Source organism: Momordica charantia (genome assembly GCF_013281855.1).
Source record: "Momordica charantia cultivar OHB3-1 chromosome 6 unlocalized genomic scaffold, Mcharantia_2.0 BLBB01000006.1, whole genome shotgun sequence".
Lineage (NCBI taxonomy): Eukaryota > Viridiplantae > Streptophyta > Magnoliopsida > Cucurbitales > Cucurbitaceae > Momordica > Momordica charantia.
Genome location: NW_028275164.1, coordinates 15,935,748 through 15,953,158, shown reverse-complemented (window position 1 = coordinate 15,953,158; position 17,411 = coordinate 15,935,748). Strand labels below are relative to the sequence as shown.

Below are 17,411 nucleotides of genomic sequence, written 5' to 3'. Positions count from 1 at the left end.
ACTTGATCGTCGGAGTAATTTGTTTTAATAGGTTCAAATCCAAGAGTGTTCTCGAGGATCTGTTGTGATTATCGATTTTTCGGTAAGAACAATTAGTGTCGTTTATGGGAACGTAAGTTCTTTTTAAACTTTGTAGCCAACCGGTAGAGTGATGGCGGACGTGGGAATGTCTCAACGATCATTCACCAGTAGTTGCAGTCAGAATACAGTGCGTACTTCAACCCGCGGACGAGGAAGACCACCGTTGATGCGAGGTGGTGGAGGAAGAAGGAGCACTGCACGACCAAGCTCCTCGAGTACGACTCGACAAAAGGGCCAAGAGTTAATAGGATTGCGTGCAGAGCTTAACGAAGTCTGGTCAGAGTTGGGGGAGTTGCCTAACTGAGAGCGGAAATAGCAAATTTGATCGCCACCTTACGTCGTAGCCAAATTCCCGAAGCACTAGTGGGAGACATGCATGCGTCAGGACCATCAGTTAGGGTCCGGGAGGTGGACGTACAAGAACACACTGCCGAATCCCCTATTCCAAGGGATCAGCTTATGGGAAAGCACCAGCGGTATCAGGGGAAGAAAACGTTCCCCTGCGCGTGTGTATCCACAAGCGCCTGAATTTAGGGCCGAGGCGAACCGCAACAGTCGATCCGAGAGAGGGTATGTGGGTACATGTTACGACAGAAGCTTCATACCTTCACCAAACGTTGGGAGAACGTAATGTGCCTTAGTAAGTTGGGCAGCAAACCCTAGTTACACCAAACTTGGGGTCTACGCCAGCGACGGGAGAAGTCAATTCGAACACGGTCCAACAGCCGCATACCGTAGCGACCGCAACTACGTCGGCATATCAGGCCACAATAGATGTACCAAAAATTCAAGATTCTCTGAAAGAAGTAATCAGCAAGCTTCAGAATGATTTCGAAGCTTAAAGCAAAGTTGCAAGACGGATGACGCCCATTGGGTAGAACTAGCCGAACGGGAGGATTCCCCATTCACCGCCCCCATAATGGCATATCCTCTGCCACCGAAAATTAAAAAACCAGACATGAAGCTATATAACGGGTCAACTCCAATCGACCACATCGAACTGTACGATGGTTTGATGGAACTAAGTGCGGCAAGGGACGAAATAAAGTGCATAGCTTTTTCTGTCACTTTGAAGGGCCAAGCCCGGTCCTGGTATAGACAATTGAAACCCAAGACCGTTGGGTCCTGGAAGCAATTGAGGAAGGTCTTCATAAGCTAGTTCTCTGCGCAGCACGTCAGGAAAATGCCTGATACCCATATCCTCACCATTTATCAATCAGAGGATGAGTCGTTGCGTGATTTCGTTGGGAGATTTATGGTAGAGAAAATTAAGGTTCCCGACTACTTAGATGACGCAGCCAGAATGACTTTTACATCGGCTATAAATAATCCCGACTTGGTTCATTCTTTTGCCATTCAACCAGCTCGGACTTATAGGGAAGCGATTCAGTGAGCACGTTGTTTGGGTATTTTGGATTCAAAATAAATGAGAGCGCAAGTGTACACCCGTTACAAGTAGTAGAAACGGAACGAGTATTTCGAGTATCGATCCTCAGGGACAAATGAAGTTTTTTTATAGGAAATGTTAATGATCGGTGACTTTGTAATTGAATTCGGGGTGACAAATAAGGATAACGTTGGTTTTGATATTTAAAAACTCAATGCAATAAACCCAGCCCAGTTACTTCAAATTAGCTAAAAATACACAAACTTTTTCCAACTAGGCGCCAGGCGCCTCTCATAAATTTTCTTCGGTTTTACTTCGCCATCTTCTTATGTCTAAGTGATTTTGAAGGTTTAAGTCCATTCCTAATATGTCTATTAGAAAAAAGAACTTAATTTAGTAAAAACCAACCGTAACCTTAGGTTGAGGTCCTATGTCTAGGCTACCCGAGCGAAATATTTATGTCTAAAGTATTCCTCTCTAAAGTTAAATCAGTGAAGTTGTGAAAACGTATCAACCTTTTCAGTATTGATGCTTGGTTAAAACATTAATTGGCCAAATCAAGTTTCAACTTATGGAAACAACTTTAAGTGATAAAAGAGGAGAAAAACTGTAACGCCCCGAGTCCCTCAGGTTCGTGAGTCTCGAATTAGGAGATTTTTATTTATTTTTAAATTAAACTTTAATTAAATTTATATATATATCGGGCTCCGTGTGGTTGGCTTTGTCTTAAGTTGGGGTGAACTTCTTTTCTCTTGGGCTTGGTCATGTTGGGCCTTTTGGTTTGGTTTTAAAACAAAGGAAAAGAAAACACATAGGGTTTTTTTCCATCTTCTTCTTCCTTCCTGCCCTAGCCGCCGTCACCCCCCCCCTCGTGGAGTTTCTTCTCCGGCGACCACACCTCACGGCGGCAACTGTAGCGGCGGCGTCTCCTCGAACCAGCAGCAGCAGCGCGTCATCATCGACATGAAAAATAAGAAAAGACACACCAATATGCTAAATGAGATTAAATTTGCAGCATGCTTTGTTTAAGAAATATACTTCACTAAGGCTAAGAACGAGATCATGATCGAAACAAAAAGAAACTAAATGGTCATATTTTCATAACGAAACTCAGAAACAACCAGAAAAGCTCACAATAATATTCTGCAAAAAACCTAAACATGCAACTAAATTCAAAAATAATATAACAAGCATAAGAACAAGAATAAGACTTCCCTGGTCTCATGGATCAAACGGCCACGCCTCAATGCTTATGACATCCTTTAACTGGTAACTTGGGCACAATTAAACAAATTATGGCCTAAGTCGAGTGATTGTAGTGGCTGGACAGCATGGTTTTGAGGGGTAAAAAATTGATTTTGAGGGTAAATAGGCGGAATACCTATCGGGAAAGTTGGGTAATTGGACGACTGCGAACTATATGCGGAAAAAGTAGGAGGGAACAAAGGATACATATCAGAAAAATTATTCCCGAATTGCTGCTGAAAACTGGCCGGAAGAGGGTCAAAACGCTGCTGAAACGCTCCAAAAGTAGGTCGGTTTTGAGCCCGGACCAATGACCCATCATATTCGTTGTGTATCGTGGCTTGTGGCACTGTCGGATTAGCGATAAATGACCGGAAACCTCCATTTGCTGCTGCTGGTCGAAAAATGTGGATATTGGAAGCGTGAACATTCAAATCTTAGGAGTTTGAAGGATGAGAACTTATGGGTATTGTGGTAGTTGAAGAGGGGAACGTAGTACTTTGAGAAGAAGAAGCCATGGATGATAAAAAAAACAAATGGAAAAGATGGAGAAATTTTGTTTTTCCGTTTCAGCCGTAAAGCGCAAGAAGAGAGAGGAATTGTGGCTACTTTTTTCGTGAAGAAGGAGAGACTAAAAAGATGAAGTGTCCCTTTCTTTTTATTCTTGAATAAAAATAGGGTTTAATATTAATTATATCAAAAACCCAATTGGAAAAGGCAGCTCATAAAAAAACTCAAAAGCCCACTATATTATATCAAAGCCTTCCAAAAAAAAAAAAAAACATGTGTGTTATTAATTTTGTCTTTTTTTTTTTAAACTCCCAATTCGATTAAGAACGAAAAAAATTATTGCACCCCCTTTATTTCAAGTCAAAACTAACTCCCAAAATTAAAATAAGAATTTTTCGAACTTTTGGATCGGGCCGAGGCGCCAGGCGCCTTGCCTAAAAAAAATTCTGAATTTTCTAAAATTTCGCCCAAGTAATTTTTCAACACCTTAATCTCAGCCTAAACAACCTAACTACAATTAAAAATAAGTGAAATTTGAAAAGAAAATAAGTAAAACTATTCCTAACTAATTTACACAAAACCCTTCAAAAGAAATTTTCAATTAAACAAGGAAGGGAATTTTTTTATTTTTTTTTCAAACTCTTAACTTCCTGAAAGTTGGATAGAAGCCTTCCCTCTATCTATTTCTTCTCCAAAATATTTTTTAACACGTTGGTCATTAACTTTAAAAATGTTACTTTAAAATCTTCGAGTTCAATGGCACCGTGAGGGAAAATTTTTGAAATTTTAAATGGTCTAGACCACCTGGACTTTAGTTTTCCCGAAAATAATTTTAAATGAGAGTTGAAAAGTAAAACTAAGTCTCCTACTTGAAAAGATTTAGGCCTAAGCCTCTTATCATGCCATTGCTTAGTTTTTTCTTTAAAAATCTTTGCATTTTCGTAAGAAAAATTCCTGTGCTCCTCAAGTTCCATCAGTTGAAGCTTCCTTGATTCTCCTGCAGAAAATAAATCAAAGTTTAGTCTTTTTGTCGCCTAAAAAGCTTTATATTCTAACTCTAACGGTAAATGACAAGCTTTACAAAAAATCAACCTATATGGGGACATGCCGAGAGGAGTCTTGTATGCTGTCCTATATGCCCATAGAGAATCGTCCAGTTTTAAAGACCAATCTTTTCTATTTAAATTGACAGTTTTTTTCCAAAATAGATTTGCTTTCTCTATTAAGACACCTCAGCTAACCCATTGGATTGGGGATGACAAGCTGTGGCTATCCTGTGACGGACATTATACTTAGACAACAAACTTCTTACCGCTCTATTCAAAAAATGAGTCCCCTCATCACTTATCAAACATCGAGGGGTTCCATAACTGTTGGGTGTGTTGCCTTAAACTCGTAGTTTGTATTTTGTAAAAACAAATATCTATTTAATAAAGTTTTATTCAATAAATTTTGTTGTTGAATCATAGCTTTGCATTGTCCAAAATCCAATAAACTAAACATCCAAGGTTATTTATGATGTAATCGGGACAGTATATATACTGGGTATATAGTTGATATACGGGGTATATATTTGATATACCCCTGATATATGAATAGATAGTGTCTCGTTAATAACCTAAAGGGTCTATAGTATATGGATAAGGCTGAGTACCTTACCCTGGCAACACTATGGCTACGGCCCACTCTGTAAAGGTTACAGACGACTTGATCCAGGTCGTTCGTGTGGATACATGCGAGTGGGGGTATCCTATACAATGAGTTTGTATAAGACCAGACCGCGAAATAGGCAATCTTTAGATGTAACACCGTTAACTAATAGATTGCTATTTCTTAAGATGACCAGGCAACTCATTCTCAATCCTAAGTGAGTTATGCACTCCTGCCCGTGAGGGCTCATCCTTTGATCTGTATGGGTGAGAGTGGCCCGAGTCGCCGACTCAACATTCCTACCATTTTGGGGACGAGACCGAGTGGGGAGCTGGGAACATAACTTCACAAGATGGAATTCACTCCTCCCCGACTTTAGGGGAGTAGGTGAGTGTTCCCTTAAATCCTGACTCCGGGACTTGAACAAGGGGCCCCACCCTCTCATTGGCCGAGAGGGACTTCCGGTTATTGGTTGGACCATAACCGGGTTGTTCATTAGAGGAGCAGTAGTGTTTAAGGAGTAAGATGTAACTTAGGGGTAAAACGGTAATTTGACCCAACTTGAGTTACGAACACTCGTGAAGGATTGACCCGTCATTAATGGTCGTATATCCATGGACACGAAAACATTATGCAGTGAGAAGAGTGCAACTGCGTGTCTTTAATGGAATGACCCGTAGTTAACGAATCTAGATTAACTCGGTCAATGAGTTTGACCGATTAATCTTGCATCGTTGGAGCTTCGGATCTATAGGTCCATTAGGTCCCCTTTCTAGCTCATAACGGGTAAAACGAGGATCAAATTTTTGGAAGAATTTGAATTGTTCAAATTACTTAAGGGATTATATGTATATTTGTACATTATAATATATATTGTTAATTGTAAATTAAAACTATATATTATGAGAGATATTATTTGAATGAGATTCAAATAAAATTAATATGAATGAGATTCATATTAAAACTATAGGTTAAAAATAATGTGCATAAGATGTACATTAAAACTATAGGTTATACGAGAGAAATGTTTTAGAATATGATTCTAATTTTATAATAAATAATTAAGTGTTAATTATTTATGTATATATATATTTATTAATTATTAATTAGATTAATAATTAATTATATTAATTAATTTGATTAATTAATTATATATATATTAATTATTATATATATATATTAATTATTATTATATATATATTATATATATATATATATATATTAGTATTAATATTAATATTATTATTAATATTAACTCCCCTGCAAAATTGCAGGGGAGTGGGAGGTTTTGTGACGTGGGGAGTTACCCCACGTCATCCCTCTTCTTCTTCAAGGGTGTTGGAGAAGAGAAGAAGGGGTTACAGAACAGAACCAAGGAAAAAAAAACCCATCAATTCTCTCTCAAAATTCTCTCAATCTCTCTCTCTCTTCAATCAAGGTACTACCACGAGCACGATCCCGAGACCCCAAGAGGATAGCGAGGAAGATCCGGTGGTGGTGTTCGAGGGGAACTCACTGAAGAAACGTTCTTCAAAGGTTTGATTTTTCCCCTGTATTTCCTTATTTCCAATTCGATTTTGTATCCCGAAAATCAGCAACGTAGATCCGCTTCCGCTCCGGGATTCTCATCCCTTCAAACGAGTGAAGATATGCTTTTGTAAAAATCAAACAACTACCCTAGCATCATTCGTAGGGGTAGCAACAGCTTCTATCCACTTGGACACATAATCAACAGCTAGTAAAATATAATTCTTACCAAGAAGGAGGGAACGGACCCATGAAATCAATACCCCATACATCAAAAATTTCAACTTCCAAAATAGGGTTCAAAGGCATCTCATTAAGTTTAGAAATATTACCTGTCCTCTGACACTTATCACAAACCTGAGCGAAGCTATGTGCATCACGGAATATAGTGGGCCAGAAGAACCCGCTTTGTAATACCTTCGCTGCGGTCTTTTGTCCAGCGAAATGCCCTCCATATGGAGACATATGACAAGCCCCCAAAATTGCTTTTTGCTATTCCTCCGCTACACACCTGCGAAGGATTCCGTCAGGACCAAGTTTATACAAAAAAGGCTCATCCCACCTATAATATCTCACATCATGAAGAAACTTTTTTACTTGCTGCCGACTGAATTCATGAGGAATAATACGACTTACCAAGTAATTTGCAATGTCAGCATACCAATGGACATTTTCAATGCGAAGTAATTGCTAATCAATGAATTGTTCTCGAATCTCTTGTAACGCCCCGCGTTCTCTGACTCGTTTATTTTAAGAGATAAATAGTGTCTTTGGATTTTTCCCTAAGTTGATAACTTTAATTCTTGGATTTTCTAACTTTGAAATTCTAATTTTTGGCTAAATTAGAATTAAGTTTAATTTCTTTGGATTAAGATAATTTAAGTTCTCGACCTGTGTAGGAGATTTTTAGTTAAATTCTAAATTCACAAGTTTTAGGATTTTCCTTCCTAAATTCTACTTTTCTTTGAATTCTTATTCTTGGGTTTTAGAGTTTAAGTTAACTATTTTATTTCGGGTTGTTGTGGGGTTTATTCTTATTTCTAAAGTGAAATTTTGGGCTTGGAACTTGGTGTTACTTATTTCGGCCTCATTTAAAATTTGGGAATTGGGCTATAGGTTTTAAACAAAAGAAAACCCTAACTCACCATCATCCCCTTCTTCCTCTCCTTGTTGAGCCGTCAACCCCCCCCCCCCCTTCAAACTTTCTTCTCCGACGGCTCTTCCTTCTCGGCAACGCAGATCCTTGCACGGCGGCTCACGATCCGGCAGCCCGTGACAACAGTGCAACCCTGCGGCGGCGAGACCCAGATCCGACGGACCCGACAGCGCGCGACCCCGATGCCCAACACCAGCCCAAGGCAATTTCGGCGGCTACCCACGAATCCCTCCGGTGTTTTGCGTCAGTTTTGCGGCAGCTCGAGCACTGGACGGTGCTGCAGCGGCGGGTCATGGCGTTCCGACGATGTTTGCCTCAGTTCATGGCGTCCCGGCGTTCTTCAACGGTTGAAATGGTGACGCAACTCCTCGATTAGTCCAGATCTGGTGCGTCCAGCCCTCCCCGACGCTAGCAGTAGCTTTCCGGCCCGTTTGAAGTTTACCCACACCCTTTCGAAGCTCGTTTTTCGTTGCTCGTCCCCTCCGGCGTTGGTTCGGCGTTGACCCACCCTTAATCGAAGCCAAACCAGCGTTACCCATCACTTTTGACATCGAAACAGCAAGCGCAAAGTCCTTCACACTTGGAGTTGAAAGCTCGGACCTCCTCGGCATCGACCCACTCCTAACACAAGAGGTCTTAGAGTGAGTTAGTAGGTAATAACTCACCTAAACCTTGTTTCGATTCAAATTACATGTTTTTAGATGAATTCTAATCAAGTTTGGTTTGCTTTTGGATTTAGGAACCCTTCGGTGAACTTGGTAGCGCATTAGAACTTTGTTGTAAGTAGTTCTTACTTGGGGGATGTTTGTTGATTGAATATGTATGAATTGTGTGGTGCTTTCGGTGTGTTTATTATTTATTAATATGTAAGTTAATAGGTGTTATTGAGATGGTTTCGTGCTTAACTTTGCTATACTTGTATATCTCATGTATTTAGAGTTTGTTGGGAATCATTTGAGGACTTCTAGTTGTTATTGTTGGGTTGCATCCTTGTTGTTTCTTTTGTTCCTTTCCTTTTACATATTAGGGAAAATATCTTGTGTCATGATTATTGGATGTGCCTTGAAAGTTGCTGCTCGGTATGGTTGGCAGTGATTAAGCTTTGATGTTTGAAAGCATGTCTTGGGATTGAAAATGCACGTGATAGTTTTATGTTATTTAGTTTATGTTTGCTTAGTTGGAAGCTACGGGATTATTTTCTTGTTTTGTATGATGAAGAGCATGTTGGATAATTGTGTTTTGATTAGATGTGTGAATGGCTTGTCGATGCATTTGAAAGATTGGAATTGGTGGCCTATCGAGTAATGAAAAGTAAGTAGACGAGGGGGGGTACGCGCGTTGATGTTTATTATTTGGTTGCCGTTGTGCTGTTTTATGATGTTTAATATTGATTTCGATACGTTATTGTGCAGTGTAACTCTTGTTTATGTTGGTTTATGTGCCTGAGTAGTGTTGCATGTCCGTCGGTGATAATAGTGGAAATTTTGTATTGTTGAGCTGGTGAGATCTGATGTGGAATGATGTATGTTGTAGGGAATGCTCATTAAAATGGACTTATTGTGGAGATGTTGTTGTCTGAATTTTGCATAAGGTGTTTGGCGTGTCTGATGTGTTTATTTATGTCTAGCAATGCTTATTGATTACTGATGTTGGATGATTTCTTCGAATGTTGGATATTAAATGTTTGGATGAATTGTGTTGGGCGTGTTCTTAAAAGTTTTCTTAACCGCTATGTGAAATGTATGTCATGTGAAGCAGACCATAGGGTTATTTGTTGAAGCTTTTGTGTGCTCTATGTTGTGATCAGGTTGGTTGCTGTCAAACTTTGTGTTTTTGAGATCTGTGATGCATTGAAATCATACTAGTGGTTGTGTCGTGATGGGCGTTGTGGTGGTTGCTGTTATTAGGGAAGTAGTACTAAAATCTTGGTTGGAGGCTAGAAATGTTATGTGGAGTTATGAAAGTTATAAAGTGAATGGGTGAGTGTCAGGGCCTCGGGTATAAATGGTCGAGGGCTGATACGTCACTAATTGGGTATCGAGGCCTCGGGTATAAATGGTCGGGGGTCGATACGCCAATATTGGATAAAGATGAGCGTCGAGGCCTCGGGTATAAATGGTCGGGGGTCGATGCGAGGAGTCTTTCGAGAGGAGAACTATTGGGGCCTTGGGTACAAATGGTCAAGGGCCAATAGACGGTGAAGTCATTGGGGCTTCAGGTATAAATGGTCGAGGGCCGATGCTGCAGGGTCGGGGCTCTGGGTATAAATGGTCAGGGGCCGACTCTGCTCGAAGGAGTTAACTGTGGAAGGCTAGAGTAGCTGTGATAAGCGTAGAGGTACTTGAACGTTAGGGAGACTAGAGGTTAGTACTGGTAGTTAATGTGTTCCTGGTTGTGGTTGTCACCGAATTTTATAGAATGTGTCTATGTTTGAATGCATAATGTGTTGAAAAGCATGACAATGAATGTTTCATGATTTGGTGGAGCATGATGTGTGTGTATTGATTCTTTAATAAGCATGACACTTTGTTCCTTGATAAGTATGTTGTTTGTGCGTGACCCTTCAGATAAGGGCTGCTTACTGAGTACTGTGGTTGTACTCATCCCTCTTTTCCCCTCCAGTTTGAAGGTATCGAGCTAGCTCGTGGGATGGTGATGGAGAGGAGGAGGCTTGATCGGAAAGACCATTAACTATGCTGTGTGCAATTAATTTCTTTTAGTTAGGATAGTTGTGGCTACGTAATCTTGTAGTTGAGTTGTTAGTGGTTGGTTTTTGTTTAGTTCATTGTCTAAAGGATGTTGTAAGGTTGCCGATTCATTATTCTTTTTAGAGCATTAATTTTGTTGTCTTCTTGAACTACGAGATTGTAACCTACCTAGGATATTTATGAATACATTTGTTTAAGTTGATTGTACTTGAATTAGTTTTTGTTTCATTGCCATTCGAGATGTTAATATTCGTTTAGTGAATGGTTTTTAGTTAGGAAAGGTTTTTCTGGACAGGTTTGGTTAATGTGAAGTCGGCATTAAATGGTTTATCTGTATAGGAGGCGAGTTTCTCTTAAATCTTTAGTGTTGTTGTTCTAATTGTTCAAGCTCTCGTGAGTGTTAAAAATAGAGTAGCACAGCGGAAGCGTGGTAGCTTTATTGCTTAGTATTGTTGTGAAGGTAATTCTCTTGTTTATGTGAAAATTTTAGGTAGTCTTACTAACGGTCCCTGTTTGGAAATGGTGAAATTCCTGGGGCGTTACATCTCTACTTGACCTTCCTGAAGTGGGGACTCGAGCCTAGACAAGTGATCGGCTACTTGGTTCTCCGTTCCTTTACGGTCCCTTACTTCTATATCAAACTCTTGAAGTAGCAAAATCCATCGTATCAAACGTGGTTTTGCATCCTTCTTTGCAAATAAATACTTTAGAGCAGAATGATCAGTATAAACAATTACTTTTGTCCCTATCAAGTAAGACCTAAACTTATCAAAAGTAAACACAACTGCTAACAATTCTTTTTCAGTAGTGGTGTAGTTTAGTTGTGCCCCCGTTAAAGTCTTGTTGGGTGTGTTGCCCTAAACTCGTAGTTTGTATTTTGTAAAAACAAATGTCTATTTAATGAAGTTCTATTCAATAAATTTGTTGTTGAATCATAGCTTTGCATTGTCCAAAATCCAATAAACTAAACATCCAAGGTTATTTTTGATGTAATCGGGACAGTATATATACTGGGTATATAGTTGATATACGGGGTATATATTTGATATACCCCTGATATATGAATGGATAATATCCCGTGAATAACCTAAAGGGTCTATAGTATATGGATAAGGCTGGGTACCTTATCCTGGCAACACTATGGATACGACCCACTCTGTAAAGGTTACAGACGACTCGATCCAGGTCGTTCGTGTAGAGACATGCGAGTGGGGGTATCCTATACAATGAGTTTGTATAAGACCAGACCACGAAATAAGCAATCTTTAAATGTAACACCGTTAACTAATAGGTTGCTGTTTCTTAGGATGACCAGGCAACTCATTCTCAATCCTGAGTGAAGTTATGTTCCCAGCTCCCCACTCGGTCTCGTCCTCAAAATGGTAGGAATGTTTAGTCGACGACTCGGGCCACTCTCACCCATACAGATCAAAGGCGCTGTCCCGGGTGTTTTTCGACGCGGTTCCGAGGCTCCGGTTCGCGGTTCGAGGGTGGATGCAGTCGGTTTTCTTATTTTGTATTATTTCGTTTTCTTAGGGTGCCAAAAACCGTTCCAACTTTGCTATTTAATTATTTTATGCATTATGAATGTATATTTTAATTAAAATCATATAGCATATTGTATGCCATATAGTTTTAAAATCCCACCATAGGTTACATGCATAATATGTATGTTTGATATATAGTATGTATGTATGGTCATGCATCATATAGTTATAAATGTTATAATGTATGTATGCATGTTTTATTTTCATAATTAATATAAATGATGTATTAATTAGATGAAAATAAAGTTGCATTGAGCATGACATTATTCTGGATAATATAATTGTTATATTAATGTATGCTTTCAATGTATGTTTATAGTTTTAATTTCTTAAATTTTATAAGAGTTATAAAATGTGGTAGATCGAAATTAAAATCTATAATAAAGAGTTGCATGCAAACATAAGGTCTAAGTTAATTAATTTTAAAGGGGTTTAAAATTAATTAGACCTTAGGTTATATCTTCTAATGTGATTAGGGGGTAGTCTTTTATTTTGTTTTAACTAGGTTTAAAATGAAATAATAAAAGACTAAATATAAAATGTTGTCTCTAAGGGAACCCTGTCTAAGGAAGGTTCTGTCTAGGTTGAGGTATTTAAGCTGAGCGTAAGGGAACACCTCTACCTGGGAACCAACCTGGGGGTTGAATTAGTCAATATTTTATATACAAGCAATAATGTAGTTGGTTTATTAAAGTGTTTAACGAACTAAAATATTATTGTACAACTTCCGATGTAATAGTTATATTGGGCCGACTAAAAATTCATTTAGTTAATTTCACTTAGCCGGGATTTATCTAAGTAATATACCCTAGTCTTAGAATACTAATGGGAGCAAAAGAGAATATGTAATATACAACGTATATATTTGATATACAAAGTATATATAACATACTTTACTCTCTCTCTCACGTTCTCCTTTAAATTCACGCTGTGAGTTCCATGCTCGGCCTCGTGTCGCTCTGGGCGCGGCCTCCCTACGAAAGGTGTTTGCATGGTTCAATATCGAGGTGAATGGAGATAGTGTTCATAGTAAGTGGGAGAAGGACGTGTGACAACACATCCTGCGGTCTCCGCCATTGGTTTGTATCGTGAGGTTTCATACATGACTTGCGTGTCGTCCTAGAGCGACCATCCCTACGGAGGGTTCATTGTATGAGAATCAAAACCAAGGCAAACTCCAGAAATGGATATGAGTCTCTTAGGTTTTGCTCCAATATTTTCCTTCCCTACGGCAGGATTATTGGGGTGGACCTCTAAGGTCCGAAAATGTTGGGTCACACTTACGAGGAGTTGTTAAGTTAGTTAGCAATTTCCTGACCAAATAAACGATGACTAAAATTTATAGGAATAAGAGTTATTCTGGTGTAAAATTTAGTTTAGAATGCTCAATTCAGTGAAGGAGTACCTATCCGCCCTACGGTGGCTGTTGCTCTAAATCACTGAAGCGTCGTTGCAAAGCAATTTTGTTAGGGTGCTTAATTACTTTTGCTAAAATTTTGATTGGATTTAAAAGGCTAATGCATGAAACTAATATAGATTTGTTTTTACTTTCAGCATGTCTACTTCTATTATTGCACTCTTAGCCGCGCAAAGACTTAATGGCAAAAATTACAAACAATGGAAGTCAAACCTAAACACTATTCTCGTGATAGATGATCTTAGGTTCGTCTTGCAAGAGGATTGTCCTCAAGCTCCTGCGCCTAACGCCACTGTGGTGGTGCGCAACGCCTATGACAGGTGGATCAAGGCCAATGACAAGGCCAAGGTCTACATCTTGGCGAGCATATCTGATGTGCTTGCCAAGAAGCACGAAATAGGCAATCTTTAGATGTAACACCGTTAACTAATAGGTTGCTATTTCTTAGGATGACCAAGCAACTCATTTTCAATCCTGAGTGAGTTATGGACTCCTGCCCGTGAGGGCTCGTCCTTTGATCTGTATGGGTGAGAGTGGCCCGAGTCGCCGACTCAACATTCCTACCATTTTGGGGTCGAGACTGAGTTGGGAGCTGGGAACATAACTTCACAAGATGAAATTCACTCCTCCCCGACTTTAGGGGAGTAGGTGAGTGTTCCCTTAAATGCTGACTCCAGGACTTAAACAAGGGGCCCCACCTTCTCATTGGCCGAGAGGGACTTCCGGTCATTGGTTGGACCATAACCGGGTTGTTCATTAGAGGAGCAGTGGTGTTTATGAATAAAGATGTAACTTAAGGGTAAAACGGTAATTTGACCCAACTTGAGTTACGAACACTCGTGAAGGATTGACTCGTCATTAATGGTCTTATATCCATGGACACGAAAACATTCTGCATTGAGAAGAGTGCAACTGCGGGTTTTTAGTGGAATGACCCGTAGTTAACGAATCTAGATTAACTCGGTCAATGAGTTTGACCGATTAATCTTGCATCGTTGGAGCTTCGGATCTGTAGGTCCATTAGGTCCACTTGCTAGCTCATAACGGGTAAAACGAGGATCAAGATTTTGGAAGAATTTGAATTGTTCATATTACTTAAGGGATTATATGTATATTGATACATTATAATATATAGTTAATTGTAAATTAAAACTATATATTATGAGAGATATTATTTGAATGAGATTCAAATAAAATTAATATGAATAAGATTGATATTAAAACTATAGGTTAAAAATAATGTGCATAAGATGTACATTAAAACTATAGGTTATACGAAAGAAATGTTTTAGAATATGATTCTAGTTTTATAATAAATAATTAAGTGTTAATTATTTATGTATATATATATATTTATTAATTATTAATTGGATTAATAATTAATCATATTTATTAATTAATTATATATATATATATTAATTATGATATATATATATTATATATTATTATTTATCTATAATAATAATAATATTATTATTATTAAACTCCCCTGCAAAATTGCAGGGGAGTGGGAGGTTTTGTGACGTGGGGAGTTACCCCACGTCACCCTTTTTCTTCTTCTCCAAGTGTTGGAGAATGTAAGAGGAAGTGTTACAGAACCAAAAAAAAAAAAAACTCCCATCCGATTTTCTCTCATAATTCTCTCAATCTCTCCCTCTCTTCGATCAAGGTGCTACCACAAGCACGATCCTGAGACCCAAGAGGATAGCGAGGAAGACGTAGTGGTGGTGTTCGTGGGAAACCGTAGAAGAAAAGTTCTTCAAAGGTATTTGGTTTCCTCTGTATTTTCCTTCTTTCAATTTCGGTTTTGTATCCCAAAAATTAGCAACCAAGATTCGCTTTCGCTCCGGGATTCACATCCCTTCAAGTCTTACTTGCATAATATACTGGATGTAAAAACTTATTCCTTCTTTGACCTAACATGACCCCTAAAGCATAATCACTAGCATCGCACATATGTTCAGAGGGTAACTCCTAGTTAGGTTCTATAATTATTGGAGCCGAGCTCGAAGCAGTTTTTAAAGTTTCAAAAGCTGTCATGCAAGCATTATCAAATACGAATGGTCTATCATTTTCCAAAAGTTGAAAAAGGGGTTTTGAAATCTTTGCAAAATCTTTTATAAAACGCCTATAGAAACCCCCATGGCCTAAAAAACTTCTTATTCCTTTAACATTTGTGGGAGGTGGTAATTTTGAAATAACATCAATTTTAGCACGATCCACCTCAATCCCATTTTTTGAAATCTTATGGCCTATAACTATCTCTTCTCGTACCATAAAATGGCACTTCTCCCAATTTAAAACAAGATTTGTTTGCTCGAATCTTTGTAAAACATTTTCTAAATTCAATAGGCAATTATCAAAAGAATTTCCAAAAACTGAAAAGTCATCCATAAAAACCTCAAGAATATGTTCTACCATATCCGAAAAAATGGCCATCATACACCTTTGAAATGTCGCCGGTGCATTGCATAGACCGAAAGGCATACGCCTAAAGGCAAATGTCCCATACGGACAAGTGAACGTCGTCTTCTTCTGATCCTCCGGAGCAATGGTAATCTGGTTATATCCCGAATATCCGTCTAGGAAGCAGTAAAACTCTTTACCTGCAAGACGATCCAACATTTGATCAACAAACGGGAGTGGAAAATGATTTTTTTTCGTTACCTTGTTTAGTTTGCGATAGTCGATGCAAACTCTCCACCCGCTCACAGTCCGGGTTGATATAAGTTCATTCTCCTCGTTTACCACCACCGTCATCCCGCCCTTCTTAGGTACGCATTGTACTGGGCTCACCCAGCTACTATCAGATATAGGGTAGATGACTCCGGCGTCTAACCATTTCAAGATTTCTTTTCGAACAACCTCTTTCATTTTTGGATTCAAATGTCTCTGATTCTCTATTGAGTTGCTGACACCTTTTTCCAATAGGATCTTATGCATGCAGAATGCAGGGCTTATCCCTCGAATGTCTGCAATGGTCCAACCAATGGCTTTCTTGTATTTTGCCAATACCTGTAACAATGAAAGCTCATTTTCAGTAGTTAAACTGGAAGAAATAATTACAGGCAAAGTTTCATTAAGTCCAAGATAAGCATATTTCAAGTGAGAAGGTAAAGGCTTTTGTTCCAAAGTGGGTGGTTCCACAATGGATGGTTGCAATATTTTGCACACTTCTGACTTTATATCCTCTTTTTCCTCTGGTGGATGCCTCTCTTCAACTACTTCTGGACAATCAGTTTCTGTAGCCTCTAGTTCTTCCTCAATTCTTGTAACTAAAAGATCATAGAACTCATCAAACGAAACAGGATTTGAAGTACTAATAGTTGAACATTCTTCTAAATCTCCTGGAAGTTTCATTGCATCCAACACATTAAATTTCACCTCCTCATTATTAACCTTCATTGTTATTTCTCCTTTTCGAACATTAAACATTGTATCTCCTGTAGCTAGGAAGGGTCTACCTAAGATGATAGGTACATCCAAATCGGCCTCACAGTCTAAGATGATGAAGTCTGCAGGGAAGATAAACTTATCTACCTGAACTAGAACATCTTCTATTTTTCCTTCAGGCTTCTTAATGGATCTATCTGCTAATTGAAGGGTAAATATAGTGGGCCTAGCTTCTCCTATGCCTAATTCTTTGAAAACAGATAAGGGCATTAGGTTAATGCTAGCACCTAGATCCCATAAAGCTCTACCTAAATTCTTTCCTCCAATAGAACAAGGGATGGTGAAACTGCCGGGATCTTTACATTTTATAGGCAAAAGGCTACCTACAGCTTCACTACTACACTTAGTCATAGCTACCATCTCATGTTCACCTAACTTCTTTTTTCTAGACACAATATCCTTCAGGAACTTAGCATAATTTGGCATTTGTTCTAAGGCATCAACTAAAGAATGTTTATGTGGAGGTGCTTGAGGATGTCTAAAAACTTTCTAAACTGAGTTTCTTGGTTTTTCTTGGCTAATCTTTGAGGGAAAGGAGGAATCGGGACAAAAGATGAAATCTTTTGTGAAGAGGCGCCAAGCGCCTCCCCCTCACCCGAGGTGGTTTTTTCTTTCTCTACTTCACTAGGAGAATTTTGAATTGATGTGGAAGGTTTCTCTACCTCAACCTGCATCTTTGGTCCTTCGTAAGACAATCCACTTCTCAAAGTTACCGCCTTGCATTGCTCTT

General features: G+C 38.9%; 1 protein-coding gene across 1 annotated transcript; it reads right to left on the bottom strand.

The window, feature by feature from the left end:
- Positions 1–15,246: 15,246 nt before the first annotated feature.
- Positions 15,247–17,107, bottom strand: LOC148210777 (uncharacterized). The gene is made up of 2 exons (XM_088125185.1): positions 15,629–17,107; positions 15,247–15,261 (listed from the first exon to the last, which is right to left on the bottom strand). The coding sequence occupies exons 1-2, from the start codon at positions 17,105–17,107 to the stop codon at positions 15,247–15,249; spliced, it is 1,494 nt and encodes a 497-aa protein (XP_087981311.1).
- Between the last annotated feature and the right edge of the window lie 304 nt (positions 17,108–17,411).